This window comes from Enhydra lutris, unplaced genomic scaffold, assembly GCF_002288905.1.
Source record: "Enhydra lutris kenyoni isolate GAN:26980312 unplaced genomic scaffold, ASM228890v2 scaffoldscaffold34, whole genome shotgun sequence".
Taxonomy (NCBI): domain Eukaryota; kingdom Metazoa; phylum Chordata; class Mammalia; order Carnivora; family Mustelidae; genus Enhydra; species Enhydra lutris.
Genome location: NW_019154118.1, coordinates 8,709,442 through 8,727,255, shown reverse-complemented (window position 1 = coordinate 8,727,255; position 17,814 = coordinate 8,709,442). Strand labels below are relative to the sequence as shown.

Here is a 17,814-nt window from a genome sequence, read left to right as displayed (position 1 = left end):
CCAGGGCTTACCGGAGGGCCTGTGCCCTGTACTGGAGCGGGAGGGGGAGCCCTGGCTTCAGAGGCCTGGCAGTCTCATGGGAGGGCCAACCCCTGGGACGCCCAACTCCAAACAGCACGACGTGGTACAGGGCTGGTAATGAACGAGGAGGGAAGGGCAGGGTTAAGAATGCAGGAGAAAGGAGACTTCTGGAAGGGGCGAGCTTGAAGAGCACAGCTGGGAGAGGGAGGACCGGGTGGGTGGAGGGAACAGCAGACGTCCAGCACCCAGCCCGCCAAGCTGAGGTGTGTTTGATAAGGGGTGAAAGAAGCCCTTCCTGTACTTCCTACTTCATCTCACCTACTCCTCCCCGCAACACTGGGAACCAGATACTATAACCTCACCATGAGTAAAGTGAACCTAGACAGGGCACATATGTCCGTCCCCAAGGTCAGACGGCTAATAAGTGAAGAGCTCTGGGTGTGAGTCCCAGCGATCCTGCTCCAGAGCCCTCCTGTACAGCCCGAGCCCAGGCTGCCTCCCAGGATTAGCCACTAACTCGCTCTGCTGGCTGGTGAGAAACATAGGAAATCAGATTGAGAGGGAGACCATGGGTCTTCCAACTCTCCCATTAAACCAGCCACATCATCCAGCATTCTGGGCACACGGCTGTAGGAATGTTTCCCAAACTGGCAGTCCACAGAACACCCCTCAGGAAGATACTGGTATTTCTACTACGGTGAAACAAGTTTGGGAAAGGCTACATGTTGTATCCCCTCCATCCCTCACCCGTCCTGGTCCTTCAGGAAGCTCATCCTCAAGCCGGCAGGTGAAGAACCCAGCGCATGGCCAGCGGCTGGCTCAGCACGTTTTTTGCAGCCTGCGAGTGTGGGGTTCGGCGTCGGCTTCAGCTGTGTGACCCCCTCACCCACGCTTCTGCGGTGAGAGTCACGCTACCACCTACTTTGTGGTAGCCCTTCAATCTCCACTTTTCTTTTCTTTTTTTTTTTTTTTTTTTTTTGGAGAGGGAGAGAGTGCGCGCGTGGGGTAGGAGTAGAGGGAGAGGGAAAGAGAGAATCTTGAGCAGGCTCCGCGCGGAGCAGAGCCGCACCCACGGTGGATCTCAGGAACCCCACATCAGGACCTGAGCGGAATCAAGAGTGCGCGACTTAACCAACCGAACCACCCAGGCGCCCCTCCACTTTTCGTAACTGTAGGGGGAAAAAAAAAAAAAGGTACAGCGGCTGGCCTTGCAGGGCGTTAAGAAAATTAAATGAATGGTGCAAGGGTTTCTATCCTTCTCCCCCACACAGAACAAAGCCGAGGCTTCAGGCTGTCCGGGTGCGTTTTGGGGTACGCGGGAGCACGGACTCTTCTGCAAGTTTCTGCGGGGTTGCGGGCTCCGGGGTTTTCTGGGCCCAGTGGGCTGGGCGGCGAGGAGCACCGGGGAGGCGCGGCTCCCGGGCGGAGCGACCGGGCGGCCGGCGGCGGGAGGGCCCTGCAGGCCCAGGGAGGGGCCGCGGGCCGGGCCGCCCTGCCGCTTCCGGGGGAGCCGGGGAGCCGGGAGGCTGTCTGCCCCGGCCTGCGCGCCGCACTTCCCCCTCGCGGGGGGCGGCCGGCACAGCGCGGGAGCCCGAGCCAGACCCGCGTCCCGCACCGCGCCGGGCTCGCCGCCACCCACTCGCAGGTGAGCCCTCTGCGGGGGCGGGGGCGGGGGCGGGGTCCTGGCGCTGGAGCTGGGCTTGCGGGCCGGGGTCAGGGTCCCCGAGAAGTGCGGGGCCCCTGCACCCCTGCGCCCCCTTGCGGACTGGCCGCATCCCTGCGGCACGTCTGCCCGGGGGCCCGCCTTCCCCTCTCCTGCCCCCTCTACCTGGGTGCCACGGGCACCCTGAACGCGGAAACGGGTGAACAGGCTCTGCAAGAATATCCCTTTCTCCGTCGCAAGGAGCTAGCGCAGGGAACCCCCTTCCGTGTGGGTTGAAGAGCCCAGCCCGGTCGGGTGGTTTCCATCTTTCACTGTAGTGTTTCTACCACGGTCTCCTCACGTCCTTCTTTGCTCTTCCGATGGCCTTTGTGACTGTTCCAGCACGGAGGCATTTCTTTCACAACGTCTGTCTTGGGCAGAGCAACCTATGCAGCGCGGAGTGACAGCATGGGACAGGAAGGGGTCAGCCCTGTCCTTCCCCTGCAGACGGACAGATTAGAAATCCCAACACAAACCTGGTCAGTGCCACTGAGAGAGGGACAGTCCCGAGTACTCGCGTAGCTGAGACACCAAAGCAGAGGGCACCCAGGGCCAGGAGTGACAGTCGGAGAAAGTCACATCTAGTTATTCTTTATTTTAACTTTTAAGACACTATTGAAATACGACCTGCATACAGGGGCGCCTGGGCGGCTCCGTGGGTTAAGCCTCTGTCTTCTGCTCAGGTCATGATCCCAGGGTCCTGGGATAGAGCCCGCATCGGGCTCTCTGCTCAGCCGGGAGCCTGCTTCCCCGCTCCCCATGACTGCCTGCCTCTCTGCCTCTCTCTCTGTCAAATAAATAAATAAAATCTTTTAAAAAAATTAATATGGCCTGCATACAGAGAATTGCACAGTCACAAGTGTACAGCTAACCTAGTTTTCACACAATGAACATTTCCTAGGCAACCTGCATCCAGAATAAATAAAATCTCACTAGCACCCCGGAAGCCCTCTATGTCCACTTCCGAGGACTACTTTCGTCTAAGGGGGAACTATTATCCTGGCTTCTCACATCATAAAAAGTTTCCTTGGTTTTGAAGTTCTGATATATGGGCTCACGGGTACCTACCTTTTGCGTGTAGTACTTTATCCTCAGTAGGTGAGACGCAACCAAGTTGCATTTAGCCGTGATTCACTGATCTCAGCAGATGTGTGATTCTGCACCGTTCAGATAGAGCACAATTTACTTCTACTTTCTACTGGCCACTTTGGTGGATGCACAGAGATTGTTTCCAGGTTGGGTTTTTTGTTTTGTTTTGTTTTGTTGGTTTTTTGAATAGTGCCGGGAGGATTCTTGTAGCTATCTTTTGGTGCACGTATAGAGCAGTTCTGTTGGGTATATTTCTAAGAGTGGAAATGCTGGGCGTGTTCATGATCAGCTTTAGTATACTTCAGTGCCATGTGGTTTTCCAAAGTGGTTGTGCGAGTTTACGCTCCCACCAGCAGTGAGTTCCTGCTCCTCAACATCTTTCCAATACTTGATACTGTCTCTTTTTTTCATTGTAGCCGTTCTGCTCAGTGCTCCGGCCCTGGTGTTGGACTGAGGTCTTAGTTTGCATTTTGCTTAGGGGTAATGAATCTGCATCTTTTCATGTCTGTTGGGCATTTGGATACCCTTTTTGCAAAGTGTTCGGTTCTTCCGCCCATTTTTTTCCAATAGATTTTCACTTTCTTACTAGTTTGTAAGACTTCTTAAATATTCTGGTTATGAAACACTGGATATATATTTTTAAATTATCTTCTCAGGAGATGGCCTTTTCACTCGAAGATTTTTTTTTTTTAAGATTATTTATTTATTTATTTGACAGACAGAGATCACAAGTAGGCAGAGAGGCAGGCAGAGAGAGAGAGGAGGAAGCAGGCTCCCTGCCGTGCAGAGAGCCGGATGCGGGGCTCGATCCCAGGACCCTGGGATGGTGACCTGAGCCAAAGGCAGAGGCTTTAACCCACTGAGCCACCCAGGCGCCCCTCAAAGATGTCTTTTGATGAACAGAAATTCTTCCCTTTAACATTGCCAGATTGCTCTCCCCACTCCCATACGGTTGTATTATTTATGGCCAGTTGAAAAAAATCTCTGCTTACCCCAGGGGGTAGTGGGTGGGCAAAATGAGTGAAGGTGGTCAGAAGGTACAAACTCCAGTTATGACATAAAAGAAATCCTGGGGACTGTAAATTTACAACATGGTGACTAGACTATGAAACCGTATTGCATATTTGAAGGTTGCTAACTGAGTGGATTTATTCTCATCACAAGATAAAAATAGTGTAACTGTGTAGAGATGGATGTTAGCTAGACTTATTGTGGTGACCATTTCACAATATATACATATATCAGATCTCTGTGTTGTACACCTGAAACTAATATGTTATATGTCAATTACATCTTAATTTTATTTTTTATTGATTATTTTATTGACATATAATGTATTATTTGCCCCAGGGGTACAGGTCTGTGAATCATCAGGTTTACACACTTCACAGCACTCACCATACTACATTACATCTCAATTTTAAATAACCAGAAGATGAAATCAGGAAGATAATCTCCTATAATTTCCTCTAAAAGCAATTTTCTTGTTATTCTCACTTCTATCTGCCGCCCATTTGAGATTGAGTTTTTTGTATCGTGTAAGATATGGGTCAAGATTTATTTTTTTCCACAGGCTATCAAAATTGACGCAGCACCATTTCTCCACTGTTTGGCAGCGTCAGCCTTGTGATTCATCAGGAAACTGTATGGATGTGGGTCTGTTTCTAGACACCCTGTTTTTCCATCCATCTGTCTACTTTTGCACCAATAGCAGGTTGCCTTAAATAGTGCTTTATAATAAGTCTTTATTATTCTGGTGGTGGAAGCTCCTCTGCAATGTTCTTCTTTAAGATTTTAGGTATTTTTTTTTAATCTATGCCTCCCAAAGCCTTTAAAAAAAATATATATATATATATGACTACTTTTTTATATATATATATAAAGTAGTCATTTTGTAAGCTCTATAGGGGACTAGTGTAAAAGGGTATATAATTGGCACAACTTGTAAACCGTATCCATCCATAAATTTACTAGTGGCACAATCTATATTACATTCAATGCTGCGTGTTTACATCAGATCTACTGCAAAGTAAATATAAAATCAATTTACACCATTTTAGGGGAACCTGGGTGGCTCAGTGGGTTAAAGCCTCTGCCTTCGGCTCAGGTCGTGGTCCCGGGGTCCTGGGATCGAGCCCCGCGTCGGGCTCTCTGCCTGCTTCCTCCTCTCTCCCTGCCTGCCTCTCTGCCTACTTGTAATCTCCATCAAATAAATAAAACCTTTTTTTTAAAAAAAGATTTTATTTATTTATTTGACAGACAGAGATCACAAGTAGTCAGAGAGACAGGCAGAGAGAGAGAGGGAGAAGCAGGCTCCCCGCCCAGCAGAGAGCCCGACGCGGGGCTCGATCCCAGGACCCCGGGACCACGACTCAAGCCGAAGGCAGAGGCTTCAACCCACTGAGCCACCCAGGCGCCCCTTAAAAAAAAATTTATAGTATTTTAGTTAAAATAAGCTTGAGCCCCTGTATGATACAGTTTCAAAAGCAGAGAGAATTTTTTAGAACCGAGAAACTGAAGTTTCCCAAAGACCAATTTGCTACTTTTTTGCAAAATACATCAACATTAATTATAATGCTTCCCATTCGTGTTGGATCCCTAAGATAGTTCCATGTGACCAAACTTCAGCTGAAGTTTCAGATTTGAATAACCAAAGTTACAATACTTTTGACTTAGAATTTAATTTTTAAAAATGGGTGCCATTATACACACGTATGCACATATATATACCTTTTGACATTTTTAAAGTCTTCAAAATTTTATAAAATACAGTGTTGAAAGCGTATGTGCCCGTGAACATGATTTATTTTAATATAGGTCATAAGACTTCAGTTAATCAACCAGAATTCTCTGACTGTTCTCTGCCTGCTAGAGTTCCATCTTAAATTTGACTTGATAGCAGAATCAGTCATTTGGAATTTATTTCATAAATTCAATCTCAAGAATTACTCGGCTGCTTTCGCTCTTTCACTGCTTATAAAAATAAATAACAATATAAATTGAGACTAGTGGTTCCTTGGGTCAGAATTTCCTAGACAGCTCTTCCAAAATGGATTCTTGGGCCCCATTTCTGAAATACTGAGTAAGGTTTTCCAGGAGTATCTATATTTTTTAAAAGCCCTCTAGGTGATAAGAATAATGCAACTTAGTTTGGGAGCCACTGACATAAGCCACTAGACCAATCTTCTTAGGTACATCAGAATCCTGGGGTATTTGTTTAAAAATCCTTTTCCCAAGCTTTACCCAGAGATTCACTTCAGTAGATTTGGGAGGGGGCACGAGAACTGGCATTTTAAGGTTCTTTTTGTTTTGTTTTGTTTTAAGATTTTATTTGTCAGAGAGAGATTGAACACAAGCAGGCAGAGTGGCAGGCAGAGGCAAAGAGAGAGAATCAGGCTCCCTGCTGGACAAGGAGCCTGATGTGGGACTCGATCCCAGGACCCTGGGATCACGACCTGAGCCAAAGGCAGCGGCTTAACTGACTAAGCCACCCAGGTGCCCAGGAACTGTCATTTTAAACCATCATTTCTGCTAGTCCCTGTATTTGTTTTCTGGGCTGCGTAACACGTGACCACAAATTCAACAGTATACCCCAACACCTGTTTATTATCTCATGGTTTCTGTGGGTTAAGGGCCCAGGCAAGGCTTGGCTGAGCCTTCTGCTGGGGTCTTACCTGGCTTATGTCCAGGTACTAGCTGGGGCCGCAAAGCCACTGGGATTTAAATGGGGTAAGAGCCACTACCAGGCTCCCTCAGGTTGTTCTTTGTTGGCAGAATCTTCTTGCAGTTGTAAGACCAAGGTCTGTTTTCTTGCTGACTGTCATCTGGAGATTACTTCTCTAGAGGTTACTTCTAGAGATCACACAGCTTCTAGAGGCTGCCTGCAATTTCTTGACACTGGCCCTCTCACAACGAGGTTGGCAGATTCTTCAAAGTCAGTAAAGAAATCACTCTCTGGTCGGCTAAGATGGATTTAAACACAAACACATAAACACACACATACAAGTATGACATGATATTCATATATATGCCATATTCATATGTACACATCTTTTACATATATATATATATATTTTTTTTAAAGTAATCTCTACACCCCATGCAGGGCTTGAATTCATGACCCCAAGTTCAAGAGTCATACACTCTACCAACTGATCCAGCCAGGCACTCCATGTGTACATATCTTTTTTTTTTTTTTAAGATTTTATTTATTTATTTGACAGAGAGAGAGATCATAAATGGGCAGAGAGGCAGGCAGAGAGAGAAGGGGAAGCAGGCTCCCTGCCGAGCAGAGAGCCCGATGCAGGGCTCGATCCCAGGACCCTGAGATCATGACCTGAGCCAAAGGCAGAGGCTTAACCCACTGAGCCACCCAGGTGCCCCAACATGTGTACATATCTTATATGGTAGATATATACATAATGTGTGTGTATACATATAAATGCATATACACTCATGTATACGTCATGTGTATGGTAATGTAACCAGGTAAGTGACATTCCATAATCTTTGCCATATTCAGTCGGTTAGAAGTCATGGTTCTGGCCCACACTTATGGGTGTGAACATGGAGTCCACCCTGGGGCCAGTCTACTCATCTGCACACCGCCCTTGGAAACAACAGTTTTGTATCCATCCAGCTATTAACAGTTAAATTGAGCACTTTAAATGATACTCTCCTGCACGTCCTAACGATCCTACCCACCAAGGGTTTTAGGAAATGTTAGAGAAGCAAACTTAATCACTGAAACCAGTGTTCTTAAAGTCAAAATCAAGTGTCAGGATAATTTGTTCATCGAAGAAGTGAAAAACTCTTTCAGACAATGTAAACCTTTGAACAGACCGGTCTTTCGCCCTCAGATTCAGGGCTTCCTCCGTTCACTAGCAGGACAGACAGTCAAAGATCGTGTAATCATTTCCTACTGCTTCTGTAATAAATCACCAAAAACTTAGTGGCTTAATAGGACAGATATTGATTAGGTGACAGTTGTGGCAGTCAGAGGTCTTAAATGGATTGGCAGGGCTGTGTTCCTTCTGGATGCTCTAGAGAAGAATCCTTTTGCTTGCCTTGCCTTTTCCTGTATTCCCTGCTCTGGGGCCCACATGACACCAGCCTCTGTTTCTGCTGTCACTCCTCCTCATTCTGACCCTCCTGCCTGCCTCTCAGAAGGACCCTCGTGATTACACTGAGCCCTCTCAGATAATCCAGGATACTCTGCACATCTCAAGATCCTTAATCCCGTCTGCAAAGTCCATTTTTGCCATGGAGGGTAGCATATTCACTGGTTCTGAGGATTAGGATGTGGTTATCTTTCTGGGACCGTTACCCTGTCCACCATTGACAGTGATTCCTGCTTAGCAGAAATGTAATATAAATGATATAAAATACATATTCTCTTTTAAAAAGATTTTATTTATTTATTTGAGAAAGAGGGCATGTGAGGGGGGAGGGTCAGGGGAGAAGCAGACTCCCCACTGAGCAGGGATCCCATTCGGGACTTGATCATGGGACTCCAGGTCATGACCTGAGCCAAAGACAGTCACTTAACCAACTGAGCCACACAGGTGCCCTAAAATACATATTCTAATCATATGTCTTCATAGGTTTCAGTACATTCCCTGTGTAATAGAGATTGGATACCTGTTAGATATTGGATAATACTTAATACGCTTTATATTTTGTACAGTGAAACCTGATAATATTTCCCTCACATAATATATTCCTACATATCCTACTGCAAAAGCATTCTAAAAAACACTAAGGGATCATGCTGTTGCTTTATTAAAAGAAGCTCTATCAAGCCTTTGTAATGATCTATAAAGCAGGCGTTTAGGTATATATCATTTTACTTTATGAATTCTGAAAAAGCACAAGGAAAATTGACTGTTCCTAAGTCACACAACGAATCTAAGACTAGACAGAGCTAGTAATTAGACCTTCCATTTGGAGATTTAAGTTCATTAACTTCTCATAGTTTGACAGCTGCCTCTCCTCTCTCTCATAGATGACTAGTTCTAAGTCCTGTAAAGAGTAAAGCGTATTTAAGTGTGATAGCCCCATAGCTTCAGCTGCACAGGAACTGAAAGATAACAAGGAAGGTGTAGTGGAGTTTTAGATTCCGGGAAGTAGGCAGTGTGTAGGGTTAATGGAACTTAGTGTGCCATCTTGCTCAATTATCCTATGTCAAAGATGTTGTCTTTTCCTGTATTTAAACATTTCTGTAACAGTAGTCCCAAGGGCTTATACCAACCTGCTTACAGCGGCGTATGCGTTGGGCAACTGGATTTCTTCTTAACCAAGCAATGAGAAAAGGCAACTGCCAAAAATCAGCATGTATGGCCAAAAGCGCAAGTCATGCCATAAAATGAGAAACTGAAACTCTTAAATCTATATCCGTTAAGAAGATTAAAGTATTATGTTAGTTTCTAAGCTTTAAACTACCATTAAGACTATCAAGTGATTCTCCGGTTTATAAGTCTATCAAGGTCGAATAACTTTAAAATTAAGACAAAGGGGCGCCTGGGTGGCTCAGTGGGTTAAGCGTCTGCCTTCAGCTCAGGTCATGATCCCAGGGTTCTGGGATCGAGTCCTGCATCGGGCTCTCTGCTCAGTGGGGAGCCTGCTTCTCCGTCTCTCTCTTCCTGCCTCTCTGCCTACTTGTGATCTCTGTCTGCCAAATAAATAAACAAAATCTTAAAAAAAAAAAATAAAATAAAATTAAGACAAAACTGTCAAATAATTTTAAAAGTAAGAAAAAACTGTAATTTAAAAATATTTAAATTACATAAAAACCCAGGGACATCATGTCTACTACTGGGAGAAAGAAAGGGCATCTGGAATGGTTGAAATGAAGATATCGAGGGACAGCAACCCCACACGGGGAAAAGGATTTCCAAATCAGTGTTATCAGGCACTGCCTTCCCTAACTTCGGCTGTCTGAAATCCAAAGAATATGAGGTAGGAAAAGAACCACACCTACATGACAATGTTCACCTTTTCACGTCCTGTCCCTGGCTTGGCAGCTAACTGCTCTTTTCTTTCGAGATGTCTCTGGTTCCTGTGCCCACTTCACTTCTTCTCCCCACCCCACCCTTTGCTGCAGTGGTTTAAGTTCTGTCTTTTTTTTGAACTTTGATATAGTTTCACGAGTCATCAGTAACTCATCTGATAGTCCCTGGCTTGGCATAGAGGTGTATAGCATTTAGCAGTGAACAAAAAGCATCATCCTCAACCTTGAATAACATTTTTCCAACTTGGAAACTTATTACTGTGTGTTTCACAAAACAAGCAGTTTTTCTATGAGTTCCCAGGGGTCTGTTTTGACCTCTGCAGATAGCTCAGAGTGAGAAAGCAAGCAGCTCTGTCCACTCTAGAGCCAAGTGCTCTACCAGCCCTTCACATGCCAGCACTGAAACTCCACCTCAGATGGGGGAGGGCTCTGCTCCACATCGTGTCGGCCCAGAAACCTGGGCTAACAGAACCTCCACTATCAGGGATAGCCTGGTCATCGTGGTGAGAAGGAAATACAACAAATTGCCCATTAAAGAGATTCTTGGTACTCTGCATTTCCATATAAATTTAGAAGAAGTTTGATATCCCTGCCCCCCCCCCCACCAAAAAAAATTTGGATAACACAGACCTTAAGATTAGTTTGGGGAAAATTACAATAGTGAGTCTTCTAAGCCATGAACATAACATATCCCTCCAATATCTAGATTATTTTAAATACATGCTAACCCACATTATTTTCTGAACATTATATACTGAATCATTAGCACTTTACATAAATTATGTCATGTGATCTTCATAATAAAGCTGAGAAGGTTCTAGTTTCATTTTAATTTCAAAGATGGAGAAGTTGAAGCTTAGCAAGATTAAGTAGCTTGCCAGGGGCCGCAGTTAAAAAAAGGTGAGAGTCCAGGCTCTCTGCCTGTACTCTGTAGACTTTACCACTATGTGACACTATCTCCCTGAACTGACAGTTGAGGGAGAGGGGGAAAGAGGAAGGGTGGGGGGGAGAAGGGGATGTTTCAATGAGCAGATGGATAGGTGGATGGAGGGAGTTAGTCAGTGGAAGGCAGACTGGAGGAAGTCTCCCAAGGTTTCTTGCATGTGCTTTCTCTCTCTACTGTTCAACATCTATTTGGATATGTAATTGTCCAAATCACAATTGTCCTTGGATTTTAGCATTGACACAGGAAGTCCTTGTTTGTCTGTGGAACTCTCTGTTTCTCGTCTATTCTGAATGTAAGCCTTGCTGGATAGAGTATTCTTTGCTGCAGATTTTTCCCACTCAACTCTTGGACTATATTATGCCTTCTGCCTTGGAGAGTTTGTGCTGAAAAATTTGCTGCAAGCCTTATGGATTTTCCCTTATAAGTAACCATCTTCTTTTGTCTTGCTGCTTTTAACATTTTCTCCTTACTACTATATTTTGGCAGTTTAATTATAATATATCTTGGTGTGGATCTGCTTTTCTTGATTTTGTTGGGGGTTCTCCTTGCCTCTTGGATCTGGACATCTGCTTCCTTCCCCAGATTAGGAAGGTTTTCAGCTATTACTTCTTCAAATAAATTTTCTGCCCCCTTTTCTCACTCTTCTTCCCTGGGATCCCCATAATACAAATGTTTTCTGTTTGTGGAGTCACTGAGTTTCCTAAGTCTATTCTTGTTTTGCGTAATCCTTTTGTCTCTCTTTCCTTCAGCTTGATTACCTTCTAGGTCACCAATTTGTTCCTTTGCTTCTTCCACCCTGTGGTTCATTGCATCACACCCGTTTACTGTCTCATTTATTGTCCTCTTTAACTCTAAAACGCACTTTCTTAACTCTATGGTAAGGGTCTCCCTGAAGTTTTTAATTGTCTCAGGTCTAATGATCATTCTTATGATTGTTACTCTAAATTCTCTATCAGACATGCCAACTGTACCTGCTTTTCTTAGATTTCTGGTCATGGCCTTATTTTGTTCTTTCATCTGGTATAAATTCTTCCATGTTCACATTTGATCTAAGTATCTGCCTTCTTCTCTGTGTTAGAAAAGCCAGAAAATGGCCTTATGAAGAAGAGGTCACTGAGTTCCCCGGGGCCTGGCGCTTCATTAGTGTCTCTGGTCTATGCTGCCTGCACTCTGCTGCTGTGTTTCGGCTGCTCTGTCCTTCAGGCCAGTTGTCAGCAGAGGCTCTCCTTGCCAGCAATGAGCAGTGTTTGGTCCCTGGCCATCGTGTGCTGAGTTTTAACTAGGTGTGCTCTGGTCTGCTTGTTAAATGAGACCTGATGCTGCTTTCACTAGAGCCCTGCAGAACACTCCGGTCAGGAGATGTGGTGTGGGCAGGGCTTTGTGTTGGTTCTTTTGGCGGAGGGGGCCACCACTGCTGGGAAGGCGACAAGCTTGATGGAGAGGGGCAGTCCCACCAGAGTGTGGGGGAGGCTTGGTGTAAGCTGGTTAGGCAGCCAGTGTCCCACAGAGCTGCCTGCCACTGGTGGCTCTGTTTATGCCGAGGGGCAACAGGGAAATGGTGCTGGCCAACTCCTTTGTTCCTAGAAAGGCGTCTGTCTCTGAGATTGCTGCCTCTCGAGGGGAGAGTGAATAACCTGCTCCCTGCCATGCCCCAGGTGCTCTTCAGATGGCTGTTTCCAAGCCACCTCCCCCCAGTTGCTTGCCCGCCTTCTCTCCAGGAGCAGGGTGGCACCCTCGGAGCTCTAGCCCAGCCAAGTCCTCCAATCTTTAGAACTCCAGGCTCTAAGCCCTGCTGGTTGCAAAATCTCACCAATTTCAGCCCCTCTTGCCTCCCAAGCCACTGGCGTTGGGTTAAACGTTTGCCTTGTGCGGATCTCCTGTGTGCTTCTCTGTCTCAGCCCTTCTCTACGGCCACGGCTCTCCCCACTCCCCTTAACATAGCAGCCAGGATCTGTTTTCTCCCCTACACCAGGTCTCTGCATTTCCTACCTTCTTCAGGGTGGCTTCTTCTCTCCCTTTAGTTGTGGAGTTTGTCCTGCCAGTCTTTGGGTGGATTTCTGTGGGTATTTAGGATGATTTGAGAGTTCTCTCGCTGTGTTCAGGGCACTGGCAAGCCCAGGGGCCTCCCACTCCGCCGCCATCTTTACCCCCTTCTCCCACACAGAAAGTCCAGATCCAGAGCTTCCTGCCATCTGTCCTGCCCCAGAACCCCAAGGTGCACCTGGCCAGGTGCAGCAGGAGACAGTCACTCAACAGCTCACCCTGGGCTCTCACTCTGTCTCGCCACTCTCCACAGATCTGGGTTTTTCTGGAAGCTGGACCCAATCACAGTGGTTGATGTGGGATAGGGATCAGGGACAAGTAGAGGGGCTGAGGCTCAGTCAGGCATTAGGAGAGAACATCTAGAGCTCACACTGGGACTGAGAGTAAGTTAAGTACAATTTTTGTGATCCTGTCTCTCTGTCTTTTATAGGATGGCTGTTCCATAAGGTCAAGACTGAGTCCCCTCCCTTCATTCACTTTACCAATGCCTGGTCTCATGGGGTTAGTTTTGAGTCCCACACTATGGCATCGTCATCATCCTCCTTCCCAGCTCCTCGCTCCCGGTCCAAGAAGCCTCTGGGCAAGATGGCTGGTGAGTGGAAGCCAACTCCTAATTCTGCTGTGTTCACAGCTATGAGTGCGTGAAGTGGGAGGGCTCCCTGGTCCACATGCAGCAGGACATGGGGGGAGGCTGACGATGGTGGGCTCCTGGGCTCCAGCCTTGACCTCAGAACCCCCATGCTTTGTGGTGAGTGAGGAGAGAGGCACGTATCATAGAACCTTAGTGCTCTGGGCTCACAGCTTTTCCATGCATGCTAAGCTAATATTCCTAACCTGGAAACCCTGGTGCTGAGCACTTCTCATCAAAGTCTTTCTGAACCTATCAGAGGAAGGAGCCAAGCAGAGTGAGAAAACAAATTAATCTCCAGAACACTAAACTGTCTGTTCTTATCAAAAGCTGGGGAAGCTGAGCTGATCTCATTATGGAATACTTGAATATACCAGGCACTGTATTATCTCAGTTAATCTTCAACAACAATTAAAATGAACCTATGTTACAGATGAGGAAATGGTAGATGTAGACTGACTTGCTTATGGTCATACGACAAGCAAGGTATAGGTCCACAATCAGATTGATGCCTGGCTCCAAAGTGTAGGTTGTAATCACTCGGCTTTGCTTTTCAGGAACTCTGAGCAGTAACCCTCTTCCAGGCTTTTGTTTTAACATTTAGCAACAGATTTAGAAATCTAGGACTTCTCGGGGCCAAAAGGATGCCAATCCCTCCCTCCTTTCCCTCCCATAAAGGGTAGCCCACCTTAATCTAAATTCCCCTCCCCTATTAAGAGAAAGTGGGTTTGGGAATTGATTAATCCTGACCAGCTTACCATGGCTCTGCTTACAGATGAGCAGATGGTCGGCTAGTCACCACTAGTGGGGAGTTTGGGGGTAGAGTGAGCTGACAGTACTAGAAATCAAAAGGCCTAGAATAGGGCAAAGACATCTCTCCTAATCAGGCTGGTAGAAGTCAGAGTACTTTCCTTTCCTTTCTTTTTTTTTTTCTTTGCCCCATATTGTTGTTACCCCAAAGGCATTTTGTTTATTTAATTATTGAAGTATAATTGACATACATTATATTAGTTTCAGCAGTACAATAAAATAATTCAATATTTGTATATATTGTGAAATGATCACCACAAGGTCTAGTTACTATCCATTACCATGCATAATCACAGAACTTTTTCTCTTGTGATGAGGACTTGGAAGGTTTCCGCTCTTGGCAACTCTCAAATAGGGAATTGAGTATTACTAACTAGAGCCCATATGCTGTATGTTACATTCTTGTGACTCATAAAAGAGCCAGAGTTTTTATGACCTCCCCAAACCTTTGAAGATAATGGGACCCTGAAGGCAAGTCCCGAAGGATGAACAAAAGAGCAGAGTGGTAGGTCTCTGAGAGTCAGGTGGCATGGTTTTCCCGTGCGGGGCCACGGGCAGACCTGCCGGGTGTGGGGTCCCCTGTGTAGGGCCATGCGGACGCAGTCTGGTGAGCAGACCCGACCTGAGCAGCGTTTCTGTTCCCCACAGACTGGTTCCGGCAGGCCCTGTCGAAGCCCAAGAAGCCGCCAGACCCTGCAGAGAGCACCTCCAGGGATGTTTCCCAGCCGAGCTCCCAGGAGGATCCCCCCGCCCCGGGCCTCAGCTCAGCCTGGTCTCCCACCTCCACACCCACACACGGGGGTGCCAGCAGCACCACCACCAGCAGCAGCGGCGGCCGCTGGAGCAAGGACTACGATGTCTGCGTGTGCCACAGTGAGGAGGACCTGGCGGCCGCCCAGGAGCTGGTCTCCTACCTGGAGGGCAGCACGGCCAGCCTGCGCTGCTTCCTGCAGCTTCGGGACGCCACCCCGGGCGGCGCCATCGTGACCGAGCTGTGCCAGGCCCTGAGCAGCAGTCACTGCCGGGTGCTGCTCATCACCCCAGGCTTCCTGCGGGACCCGTGGTGCAAGTACCAGATGCTGCAGGCCCTGAGCGAGGCCCCCGGGTCCGAGGGCCGCACCATCCCGCTGATGTCGGGCCTCACCAGAGCCGCCTACCCTGCCGAGCTCCGGTTCATGTACTTTGTGGACGGCCGGGGCCCCGACGGCGGGTTTCGCCAGGTCAAGGAGGCTGTCATGCGTTGTAAGCTACTGGGGGGGGGGGGGGGAAGGGAGAAAGGGAGCTGGGCCACAGGGCCACAGCGTCTGACCGGCTTTGGTTTTGAGGAGGCAGCCACTGTAGCCCAGTAGCGCAGAGGGCAGGTCTGGAAAAGACGGTGGAAGTTGTCTGACCCCTCCGTACTTGGGTTTCCCCGCTGGTAAATTGAGAATGAGGTATGGCCCTAAGTAAGTCTATACACTGATCGGGGATTCAGAGCACGGCCCTGCCCAGGAAAGTACTCCTAGCTGGCAGAACCTGCCACGTGCCAAGTTCTCAATAAAGTATCAGTTGGTATTATTGTAAGTACTAGTAGTATTAGGTTTCTGTCACTGAACTCAGGTTAGCGATGTCCAACCACAGCCAGGAAAATGCCAGGATGGACATTAGCTTAGTAAGGCAAAATAGTGCCAAATACTAGGAAGGAATTGGGTATCTGGGGCTGGGGCGGCGGCGGGGGCGGCGGTATTGGATTACCGTGTGTTTGGAAGTGAAATAAAAAAGAAGAGGTGGGAAACAGAGACGTTAGGATTTGGGAAGGGGGACAAGCCTTGTGATTCTCTTTGGTCTCTTACAGATTTGCAGACCATCAGCTGATACTTCTTACATCACCTCGGGACCCAGCAAGTTGGAGCAAAGCTGAAAACCGAGTTAGAGAGCCCAGGGCCTCACGGGACCTCACGGGGCTTCACAGGGCCTCAGATTCCAGTTGCTGTGACGAGGTGTAAGGAACCAGAGCTTCTAGCACTTTCTATGTAATCCTGGGGTCAGACGGCCCACCGGGCACCCATTACTGTGACCTCCCCAGGAAGGCCATGGACAAGCTGGGGACTCCCCCAGGAAGGTCACGGGGAAGCTGGGGACTCCCCCCAGGAAGGCATGCAGAAACTGTGGACTCCCCAGGACGGCCATGGGGAAGCCAGAAACTGTAGGTGGCAGGAGGTGCCAACACCAAGATGATCCCCCCTGTTTTGCCTCCCGCCACACTGGACACACGAACCTGGCACATACCTCCGTCTTCTTCCCTTGGGACTGTAGAGAGATGAGTCCCATCCCCCAAGAGGCGACTCACCTGGGTCACAAGCTAGAAGCCTGCACTGCACGCTTCAGTGGGGCTGGTGTCCCCAAAGGCCAGGTACCTAGTTCTTCACACACTACTGCCCTTCTCCTTCCCAGGGACATTGTCCATGCCAAAGACTACATGAAAGATGCATTCCGCACTGCACCGTATTTATTTTTATTTTGTGTGTGTCATAGAGACACAAACCCAGAAACCATTCTAAATAGACAGGAGGAGGCAGGGAGCAGGCAGGGTGAAGAGAAGGAAAATCTCAGCGCCTACCGCGGGCTCGGAAGCCCACCCACCAATGCTTTCACTCACAGTGCGGGGGGCCTCATCAAAGCCTCAAAGGTCTGACTAGAACTCATGCTTTTACACGGTCCTTTACCTCTGTACCGAGAGAGGTCAGCACTTTTCTTCTGGGAGATGACTGTGTACCTCATAGGACAGATAAAGTTTCATTCATCTGTTCTTAGTAAGCCTGTTGTTGAACCAAAATGAACTTACTCCCCCGATGGGTACTTTTGTGCCTCTTCTCTCACTTCCCCTCCCATGTCCCCTCCTTCTACTGGAAAAAATTTATATATATATACATATATATGTGTATATAGATATGTGTGTGTGTTAGTTTCAGGTGTAAAACATTTGACATTTATATATAATGAAAAAAATTTATATTTTAATTATGAATTATTTTATTACATACAAAAAGACTAAATATAACATTCACTCACGTACCTTCCACCCAGCTTAAGCAGCAAAACCTTACAATCCCTATGGTACCCCCTTTGTGTCCTTAATCACCTTCTCATTCTTTCTCCCATTAGAAGCAATCATGATTCTGAATTTTGAATTTCTTTGGCTTTTCATGTAACACATCCCTGAGATGTTTACCTGTACATGCTTTTGTACTGTATGTAAATGGTATTATAATGTTTGTATTCTACAAATTCTTTTTGTTGCTCACATGTAAGATTTATCCGTGTGGATGCATGTAATGCCAGGAAATTCACTTTCATTTTGATATGTTAATATACCACGAATGGACATTTGGTAGTTTCCCATTTGTTGCTATAAAAAGCAATGAGCTCGGGGTGCCTGGGTGGCTCAGTTGATTGTGCGACTGCCTTGGGCTCAGGTCATGATCCCAGGATCCTGGGACAGAGCCCCGAGTTGGGCTCCCTGCTCAGCGGGGAGCCTGCTTCTCTCTCTCCCTCTGCTGCTCTGCCTGATTGTGCTCTCTCTCTCT

General features: G+C 47.2%; 1 protein-coding gene across 1 annotated transcript; it reads left to right on the top strand.

Moving 5' to 3' along the window:
• The first annotated feature begins 1,615 nt into the window (after positions 1 to 1,615).
• LOC111153868 (TIR domain containing adaptor protein) lies at positions 1,616 to 17,137 on the top strand. Its single transcript, XM_022513143.1, has 4 exons — positions 1,616 to 1,666; positions 13,241 to 13,402; positions 14,897 to 15,490; positions 16,083 to 17,137. The coding sequence occupies exons 2-4, from the start codon at positions 13,333 to 13,335 to the stop codon at positions 16,100 to 16,102; spliced, it is 684 nt and encodes a 227-aa protein (XP_022368851.1). The 5' UTR covers positions 1,616 to 1,666; positions 13,241 to 13,332; the 3' UTR covers positions 16,103 to 17,137.
• Positions 17,138 to 17,814: the final 677 nt, after the last annotated feature.